At 36.9% G+C, this 11,176-nt stretch overlaps 1 protein-coding gene across 2 annotated transcripts; it reads left to right on the top strand.

The window, feature by feature from the left end:
- The first annotated feature begins 3,302 nt into the window (after nucleotides 1-3,302).
- On the top strand, nucleotides 3,303-6,982 carry LOC311094791 (microfibril-associated glycoprotein 4-like). Of its 2 annotated transcripts, none has more exons than XM_084132968.1 (6): nucleotides 3,303-3,478; nucleotides 3,735-3,793; nucleotides 3,869-4,072; nucleotides 4,420-4,516; nucleotides 4,962-5,129; nucleotides 6,471-6,982. In XM_084132968.1, the coding sequence occupies exons 2-6, from the start codon at nucleotides 3,788-3,790 to the stop codon at nucleotides 6,725-6,727; spliced, it is 732 nt and encodes a 243-aa protein (XP_083989094.1). In that variant the 5' UTR covers nucleotides 3,303-3,478; nucleotides 3,735-3,787; the 3' UTR covers nucleotides 6,728-6,982. The 2 variants fall into 2 exon arrangements, with proteins under 2 accessions (XP_083989094.1, XP_083989095.1); XM_084132969.1 differs by having other exon boundaries at nucleotides 3,333-3,604.
- The last annotated feature ends 4,194 nt before the right edge of the window (nucleotides 6,983-11,176 follow it).

Here is an 11,176-nt window from a genome sequence, read left to right as displayed (position 1 = left end):
ACTTATACACTATACACTATGTACTTATACACTATGCACTTATACACTATGTACTTATACTCTATGCACTTATACACTATGTACTTACACACTATGCACTTATACACTATGCACTATGTACTTATACACTATGCACTTATACACTATGTACTTATACTCTATGCACATATACACTATGTACTTACACACTATGCACTTATACACTATGCACTATGTACTTATACACTATGCATTATGTACTTATACACTATGCACTATGTACTTATACACTATGCACTTATACACTATACACTATGTACTTACACACTATGCACTTATACATTATGTACTTACACACTATGCAATTATACACTATGTACTATGTACTTATACACTATGCACTTATAGACTATGTACTTACACACTATGCAATTATACACTATGCACTATGTACTTATACACTATGCACTTATACACTATGCACTTACACACTATGCACTTATACACTATGCACTTACACACTATGCACTTATACACTATGCACTATGTACTTATACACTATGCACTTACACACTATGCACTTATACACTATGCACTTACACACTATGCACTTATACACTATGCACTTATACACTATGCACTTACACACTATGCACTTATACACTATGCACTATGTACTTATACTCTATGCACTTATACACTATGTACTTATACACTATGCACTTATACACTATGCACTATTTACTTATACACTATGCACTTATACACTATGTACTTACACACTATGCACTTATACACTATGTACTTACACACTATGCATTATGTACTTATACACTATGCACTATGTACTTATACACAATGCACTTATACACTATACACTATGTACTTATACACTATGCACTTATGCATTATGTACTTATACACTATGCACTATGTACTTATACACAATGCACTTATACACTATACACTATGTACTTATACACTATGCACTTATACACTATGTACTTATACTCTATGCACTTATACACTATGTACTTACACACTATGCACTTATACACTATGCACTATGTACTTATACACTATGCACTTATACACTATGTAATTATACTCTATGCACATATACACTATGTACTTACACACTATGCACTTATACACTATGCACTATGTACTTATACACTATGCATTATGTACTTATACACTATGCACTATGTACTTATACACTATGCACTTATACACTATACACTATGTACTTACACACTATGCACTTATACATTATGTACTTACACACTATGCAATTATACACTATGCACTATGTACTTATACACTATGCACTTATAGACTATGTACTTACACACTATGCAATTATACACTATGCACTATGTACTTATACACTATGCACTTATACACTATGCACTTACACACTATGCACTTATACACTATGCACTTACACACTATGCACTTATACACTATGCACTATGTACTTATACACTATGCACTTACACACTATGCACTTATACACTATGCACTATGTACTTATACTCTATGCACTTATACACTATGCACTTATACACTATGCACTTACACACTATGCACTTATACACTATGCACTATGTACTTATACTCTATGCACTTATACACTATGTACTTACACACTATGCACTTATACACTATGCACTATGTACTTATACACTATGCACTTATACACTATGCACTTATACACTATGCACTTATACATGTACTTACACAATGCAATTATACACTATGCACTTATACACTATGCACTATGTACTTATACACTATGCACTTACACACTATGCACTTATACACTATGCACTTACACACTATGCACTTATACACTATGCACTTAAACACTATGCACTTACACACTATGCACTTATACACTATGCACTATGTACTTATACACTATGCACTTACACACTATGCACTTACACACTATGCACTTACACACTATGCACTTATACACTATGCACTATGTACTTATACACTATGCACTTACACACTATGCACTTACACACTATGCACTTATACACTATGCACTATGTACTTATACACTATGCACTTACACACTATGCACTTAAACACTATGCACTTACACACTATGCACTTATACACTATGCACTATGTACTTATACACTATGCACTTACACACTATGCACTTATACACTATGCACTTAAACACTATGCACTTACACACTATGCACTTATACACTATGCACTATGTACTTATACACTATGCACTTATACACTATGCACTTACACACTATGCACTTATACACTATGCACTTATACACTATGTACTTACACACTATGCACTTATACACTATGCACTTATACACTATGTACTTACACACTATGCACTTATACACTATGCACTATGTACTTATACACTATGCACTTATAGACTATGTACTTATACACTATGCACTTATACATGTACTTACACAATGCAATTATACACTATGCACTATGTACTTATACACTATGCACTTATACACTATGCACTTACACACTATGCACTTACACACTATGCACTTATACACTATGCACTATGTACTTATACACTATGCACTTACACACTATGCACTTATACACTATGCACTTACACACTATGCACTTAAACACTATGCACTTACACACTATGCACTTATACACTATGCACTATGTACTTATACACTATGCACTTACACACTATGCACTTACACACTATGCACTTATACACTATGCACTTAAACACTATGCACTTACACACTATGCACTTATACACTATGCACTATGTACTTATACACTATGCACTTATACACTATGCACTTACACACTATGCACTTATACACTATGCACTTAAACACTATGCACTTACACACTATGCACTTATACACTATGCACTATGTACTTATACACTATGCACTTATACACTATGCACTTAAACACTATGCACTTACACACTATGCACTTATACACTATGCACTATGTACTTATACACTATGCACTTATACACTATGTACTTACACACTATGCACTTATACACTATGCACTATGTACTTATACACAAACATAATAACGTAATAATAGTTTTAACTTGGTTATGAATGTTTAGGTTGCAGGGCCGCTGTACTTGGGATGATTGCAAAATTCTAACACTAATCAAATGTGATTCAGTTTGATTTGTCACAGCATGTTTAGACACCAACATCATGTTAAAGATTTTTGAATGTTTGCATGTCAGAAAGGCATCAGAAACTGGTTGTGACAAACCCTTTTTGGCTAAGAAACAACAAATTATGCCTAAGGGTTTTCTTAACTTTTTTCTTAATGGGTCTGTTGCAATCAGTTCCAGATACTTTATCATCACTTTCAGAGGAAATAAATTCCACTTTTGATTCCTCTGAAGATGATGAAGCAGGTTTCGCAAAAAGGCTGAAAATTAACAAAAACTCCTTTTATGGCATCTAACCCATGACTGTCCAATAAAGATTTGAAGGTAAGCTTTAGTGTTTTTTTTGTGTGTGTGTAAATGTGTCAGAAACAGAGGAGGATCCTGACGATTGGAGAGATATTTAAAGACACATCTCTCGCCTGAACATTCACAAGATTCTCAGCCCATACAGTGAGTTTTATTACTGGTCATTTTGAAAACGATGCAGGTCTCAACAAATACAGTTGATTCTTCAGGAAATGACTGAATACGTGTTCACGTTCAAGCAAAGTTGATTTTATTTGTCTGAATTGTATTTCAGGTGCAAATCCCACCTAATCCTCTGAGCTGGACCTCTGAAGCAACTCCGCAAACATGATTGTGAGTTTGTGTGTGTAAGAATGTAAGTCAGATTTAGTCAAACAGCAGATCTTGAGCTGTGTGTGTCTCTCTCAGGTGTTGCTGTGTTTGTCTGCACTGTTTCCAGTGTTGATGGCGACTGAAGTGCCCAAATTTGATTGCTTTGCCACTGACTGCTCTGATATTTATTCGAGTGGGAAATATGACAGTGGCGTTTACACCGTCACCTCAAAAGATGGACCGGTGCAGGTCTACTGTCAGATGGTCCCCACCGGACAACATGAAAGAGGCCACTGGACGGTAAGCATTTAAATTTGAGCGAGTGTTTTATCTTGAGACATTATTTTATAAGCACATGCCCAGCATGAATGATAACATTTGCATATTTTATAGTAACATATACTATTGTCACCTAGTGCTTTTATTTGTGCTCTTTTATTTTACTTAGGCCTATACAAGTATCTAAGTATGAAATAGTTCCATAAAAGACTGTCATGCATTTGGTGGCTTAGGAATAATACAACAGATTTGACATTTGTTGCTAAAGAAAGCCTGTGAACTTTAAAAATAAAAAGCTTTTTTAATGCTTTACACCCTTAAAAGATGAATGATGTAAAACCGGAGAATGATAATTAATAATGTTTCAGGTGATTCTCAGGCGAATGGACGGCGAGGTGAATTTCCTCAGGCCATGGGCCAGTTATAAACAGGGTTTTGGTAATAAAGAAGGCGAATACTGGCTGGGTGAGTGTTTTTGTGACATTTTGGGCAACAACAAAAAAAGCAAACAAAGTGAAAAACATGCAATCAGACACATGGAAAGGAGCCATTTACAGGACACTGTTTTCAACTGAAAAAAAAAAATTAAACGAAATTATGCGTTTTGAAAACGCAAGCTTTTGAAATTTCGAATTTCAAAGTGCACGTTTTTTAAAAGCGACAAAAACTTGAATTTGTGAAAATGGTGAATTCATGCAAAGTCACATTGCCATCTACTAGCCTGGCAGCAGAATACAGTGTTTTTAGTCATTTCAGCGGATCCGTGCGAACGGAAAAAAATACAAAGGATAAACTTTTTTTATCGTTGAGGTGTAAACTTCCCTTAATCTACCACAGTATAAATGCAGATTTATTTGGACATTTCTTTGAGTTAGCCAATTAAACCGGTTTCATTTCATGTTTTCCACAGGTTTAGAGTTTATTCACCTGCTGACATGCAGGAATCAGTATAAACTCAGAGTAGATTTGGAGGATTTTGATGGGTCAACGGCTTACGCTCTGTACGAGTCCTTCTCTGTGGATTCTGAGGCTGATGGGTACAAACTGCATATCAGCGGCTTCGTAAATGGAGGAGCAGGTAAAACAATCCACAAATGTTTAATTTTCATATGTGATGAATCTACACAAGCTGAATTGTTTTAATGAAGGAGGAAGAAAATGCTTTAAACCAATTTTTTTTTTAAAGTCCCCCTGTGGTGAAATTAAGTTTTAATGTTGTTTATACATCTATGTGGTGTTTTTAATATGCTTTAAAGGGACAAAGGGTAGGAATTTCTCCCATCTAGCTGTGAAATTGTATTTTGCATTCAAACGAATAGTGCTTTCTAGCGCCTCGCGTTTTCAAATCCGTGTTGCACTACGGTAGCCCTTATGTGCCAAGAAGCTATGACAACATGCCTTCCAAAGTTCTTCATTGAGTTTAACTATACATGTTATACTGTTATGCTTCCTATATAATGAATTACACAACCAAGCAATGGAAAAAAGCTTGTAATTTAGACAGATAACATTGACTTATCTGTTGAGAAGAAAGCAGGCAACTTCAGCGTCCCTTTCAAAGTCTTTCTCCTTCATTAGCTCTTTCCATTCACCAGTCAAGTTTCCTTAGTTTAACGTTCAATTTTGGGCTTTTTTGGCGACGAGGATTCCTTCTCCTGTGGCTCGGCAATGCATAACTATGATCCTGCATTATAAAGTACCGTCAAATTTGCCGGGGCAGTGACAAGCGCCTCTCACTGATCTCCTTGTCCGCTTCAGCCTTTTTCAGTCACGTGACGCTGGCTCTGAACGAAAACGCGTTGTGGAAACGCGTTAGCCTAGTACTTTTTGTCCCTCTCTGCTATTATAGTTTTTCAAGATGGCAGAACGACAAAGAAACCTCCGTGGAGTTACCTGTCCCATGTAAATAAAGATAAGAAATTCTTCGTTTACGAGGATAAGTCAGATCATTGGCAGAGGTGTTTGTACACCATTGAGGACATATTTATGAATAAAGATATTGATTTTAGATCATAAAATACTTAAAAAACTATGGATTTATGGAACTACAACACCATTGCTGAGTATTTTTACGGTTTGAAATCGCTGGTGTTTCTAACTTCACAAACTACCTTGTAACCAATCAGATCAACGTGTGATCGTCAACCAGTGGATCTCTGAGCTGAGTGAGTGGAGGCGGGGCTCATTTGCATATTCATAGAACCGCGCGTACTAAATGAGGCAAGGGTGTCGAGTTACATTCAAGATATTTAAAGGCATTTTTTCAAGGAAAAATGTTTAAATATGTCATTTTGGTGATCAAAGATGAGTTTTAAGGGATAAAATGATTGACTACAGGGGGACTTTAAATAATTGTATTTTAGATTAATGAAAAGGTAACTAAATGTGTGTTTATAATGAAAGTTTCTCCTTTTTGCAGGTGACTCTTTGAGTTCCCACAATGGAATGAAGTTCTCCACCTTTGACAAAGACCAAGAAAATTGGAGCCAAAATAACTGTGCTTTAAAAAAATCAGGAGGGTTTTGGTACAACAATTGTTATGAAACAAACCCCACTGGTCAGTATTTGTGGGGGAAAGATGATGAGGATTCGAGTACTTCGGCCAACTGGTTCCACTGGAAGAAAAGCTGGAAATCTCTGAAGTCCATCACCATGAAGATCAGACGCGTGATGTAGACCAGAGGTTAAAAACGCTTCACGACTGCAGCTTGTGCGCATATGCACAACTATAATGCATTCATGTGGATCTTTCTTAAAATATGGCGACCAGCATATTCCCATCAAAAAAAATTGCACATAAAAATAATAACAACAATTTGACATCCGTTGTCCTTTTAAATCAAAATGTTGAATTGGGTTCATCACTTCAAGCTTTTCTACATGCTTTGTTTGCTTTGATTCTGAAGCAATAAAAGTGTATGCTCAATGCAAGCGATATGTGGTTTTTGTGTGTTTTATGTATTAATCAACTAAATAGACAATAGCAATACTCATGTGGGCTTCATATATGAATTAGGAAAATAGTGTATTCCTACGGTGGCCGAGAGAGCTCAACGCGCTGCAACTGAAGAAAACACATGCAAATAGAAAAACACCTGCAAATTAAGAAAACATCTTCATCAGTTTCACAACACATGTGTGCTCCAAATACTCACAACACAACCAAATACAGAAACGCGCTGCAAAAGTTCACAACACAAACAAATACAAAAACGCGCTGCAAATAAAACAGAACACAACGGAAATGTATAAGTCATTATAAGTGCATATATATGAAACGATACAGCCGTCCATCCGTCAGTTATTGGGTTCCCCGGAAACATTTCCGTTGTGTTCTGTCCTATTTGCAGCGCGTTTCTGTATTTGGTTGTGTTGTGAGTATTTGGAGCACACATGTGTTGTAAAACTGATGAAGATGTTTTCTTAATTTGTGGGTGTTTTTTTCTATTTGCATGTGTTTTCTTCAGTTGCAGCGCATTGAGCTCTCTCGGCCACCGTAGTATTCAGCGTTTCAAGTATATAAAAGGGGACACAATATGTCAATGTGTTCTCGAAACATGAATGTCTATGGAGCAAATGAGTTGTTTTAGCAACAGTTTGAAAATTGCAACTTCCAACATTATGTTTTAATTCGTTTGATTCTATAATATATATAATTTATATAATATAATAATTAATTAACTGATAATAATTATATATATATATATATATATATATATATATATATATATATATATAAATATATATATATATATATATATATATATATAGAATAGAACGTCTAATGCAAAAAAGTGCTGTTCTTCCTCAGTATTTTTGTCTTTGCAATCATAGTCCGCAAAGATCAATCTCTACCATATAATGGCATATTAAGAAATATAATATCAAGTAAGAGAGGTCAGATGTCAAGTAAGAGAGTTCCCGTTTGTGTGTGTGTGTATAAGTGTGTCCAAGGCCTTGTTTTGTCAGGGTGTGTCCATGATGTGCACATAAGAAGTTACACACAGACAGTCTTACACAAGAATAGTCAAAAGTGGAGCCTAAGAAATAAGAAAATACAAACATGAATATATTTAGGAGTAATCAGAATAAAAATGTACAGTGATTTGAGCAGGTTAGAAATGAACCAACTTCGTCTTCTGTGACAGCAGACTCACTGACAGATGTTCAAGGTCGGCTATACGTTAAAGCACAACGAAGTTGCAAAATAAAGCAACTTCATAGCATGATGAACTTGAAGCACAACAATGACTGACAATGAGTCGACTTTTCCATATAGAAGATGTTTTGACATTCAAATAATTTTTTTTGCCCTATTAGGCTATCTCTCCAAGCAGCCTTGGGTGAACTTCTGATGAATTAACTAGATAAACACACACACACACACACACACATAAATTTATTTATTTAATGTATTTATTTCAAAATGTATTTCAAATGTTTATGTAAGGCTGGAAGCTGCTATTTTGAACCAATAATCGAAACAAAAAGCAGTTGAAGGATGAAGTGCATAATTCTTATGATCTTATTTACTTAAATTAATTTTATTATTTAATTTTGTATTTGTCCATTACACAGTTTGTATGTTGTTTTGCACTACTTTCCAAATGCTTTGGAAATACGAATGTAAAAACATTTGTCATGGCAATAAAGCACCTTAAAACTAAAACTTCTTACTCTGATATAGAGACACAACATTCGCTCACACTCACTCTGAATGAAGTGTAGGACAAAAGCTGAAGGTCGTGCAAAAGCTGCTGTGGTTATTACTGGTATCAGGAGTCAATACTGGTACTTTGATATGGAATCATTACCATATTCATGTAGCCAATGCACATCAAAAATACCTGTTATTGCACTTTTGCACATTTTTATTGTATACAGCTGCAAATGAGGAGAGAGAGAGAGAGAGAGAGAGAGAGAGAGGTGTGTGTGTGTGTGTGTTGTTGGTGGTGGTGTATGAACAGCATGGCCAACATCGCGGTCCAGCGGATCAAACGGGAGTTTAAAGAGGTTCTGAAAAGCGAAGAGGTTCGTTTAACACTTACACACATGTGTGTATTTCGCTTGACAGCTGTCAATCATGCCTTATGACTGACACATGTGCATTTAATCATGTGAGATGATGGACGGATCAATTGTGACTCTCTCTGATCCGGACCGAGTCCGCTACTGCTGTGATTTGTCTCGTTCACTGAGATAATGCAGTTTAATGTGTGTTTGTGGTGTCAGATACGCGATTTGGGGGAATATTATGGGTTACCGAAGACCCTTCAGGAGACCACGGCGGAGAAGACCCTTCGGGAGACCATGGCGGCGCGGCCTTCATGGTCCCATCGCAGGACCTACTGATGTACTGGTAGAGGGTGCGCATACATATGTACCCTCCCTCCTTCAGTAACTCAGCAGGGATGTTATCAGCGCCAGGGGACTTGTTGTTCTTAAGGGAACGGACAGATGATATAACCTCCTGGAAGGTTGGTGGTAGACTGAGATCGTGGATGGGAGGAAGTTCAGGCAGTTCGTCCAGGATGGTGTGGTCTGCATCAGAGTCCTGATTAAGCAGGGTGTCAAAATGGTCAGCCCACCTCAATAGGATACTATTCTGGTCCTTCAGAAGTGTTTGACCATCAGCTGTTTTCAGCAAAGTGACACAGCGATTTGTTGGACCGTAGATGGTTTTGACAGCCAGGGTGGGAATTATACCGCGGCCACGCGGCCATGGCCGCCGTTGCCCTACACTTTGGCCTTCATGCCCCGTGAAAAAAAAATCATCGTACGGCCACAGTGGCCTGTGTGCCCTGGCCCTGTCCAAGTTCCACCCAAGTAGTCTCTGAACTTCAATTAGTTTGTGGATTCGCGCAGGTGCAGTGTCATAATCACATCGATGATCTCACGCATCAAAACAGCAGTGCAAGTAGCATGTAACGTCAGCACCAACAGAAGAACGACACTCTGTTGTCGACACTGGTGCATAGATATATAAACTAGATTTCGCCTTGGCTACGGCATTCGTTCATGAACTGCCGTAGCCAAGGCGAAATCTATATGTCTATCTATGCACCAGTCTGCGCACACGTCACACAGCAGGAAGCGCGGGCGCCCTCAGATCACTTGGACGTCGCTGTGTTACAAGAGGTAAAAACGATATAAATACTGTTCGTTTTCTCACACAAACCGCTCGTTTCGTGTCTTAGGCCATCAATGTGTACTTACGATGGGGAATTGTTTAATTTGGACGATGTGGAATTGTTTTAATTTGGACTCTGTGGATGCTCTTTGAGACCGTGACCATAGACCTGCATTATATGACTGACAGACAAGAACGGTTTGACCTAAAAATATCAAAATCTATTTGCTAGTAGATAAGTGCCCTTTTCAGAAAAGGGCCCTATGCAAGGTTCCAGAGGTAACGGCGTCGCCGCACTGAAGCGTTTTTTTTTTTTAATAGTTCAAAGTTACTATAAGATTTAATGTTATTACCTTGACAAACTATAACTTACATCATTAAAAAGATATAAGACTCACGTTTCAGTATTTGACCACTATTGTATTCTGAGAAATCTATATTGACAGTTATGTCTTAATTTGTGTCAGGAGTTATGAAATGCAAAAATGAGTCGATACCTTTAATATGAATTATGAGCGTCAGACGCTCCCATTCATAAAAAACTCCTGTGCTGTCGTCATGAAAGCGATTCACAAAACAACGTCCCTCACGGCTTTTAGCTCAAAAGTGTGCAGATTTGGAGAAATATTGATATATTCTCAGTTTACATCAGATTTCTATTGACAGGAATAATATTTTATTGAATGTATAGCCAAATGCGTCGATGTAATCATTATGAGCGCTGTATACTGATGTGCTGTGTTTTCAGTTCATACCAGCAGCCTGAGGGCGCTCTACTGAACATTATAGTCCATATTTGAAACGCATGAAGAAAAGCGTTCGACAGTGCAGGAAATTATTAATTTATTGGCATTTGTGTTGTTTCTGAATGCTTTTATTGGCATTTGTGGTGTTTCTGAATGCTTTTATTGGCATTTATGTTGTTTCTATTGTTGTGTGAGGGTGTATATACCTTCTGGATGTAATGGCGCGCTCTCTCTCATTAAAAAATGTTT

The sequence above is a fragment of the Abramis brama genome (assembly GCF_963993115.1).
Source record: "Abramis brama genome assembly, chromosome: 13".
NCBI lineage: Eukaryota > Metazoa > Chordata > Actinopteri > Cypriniformes > Leuciscidae > Abramis > Abramis brama.
This window is presented reverse-complemented; position numbering and strand designations above follow the sequence as displayed.

Bases quoted from the DNA above. Each gene is read 5' to 3' on its own strand.
- LOC311094791 (XM_084132968.1), top strand. The intron at 4,517-4,961 runs GTGAGTGTTTTT...TGTTTTCCACAG, and splicing joins AGAAGGCGAATACTGGCTGG to GTTTAGAGTTTATTCACCTG. The intron at 5,130-6,470 runs GTAAAACAATCC...TCCTTTTTGCAG, and splicing joins CTTCGTAAATGGAGGAGCAG to GTGACTCTTTGAGTTCCCAC.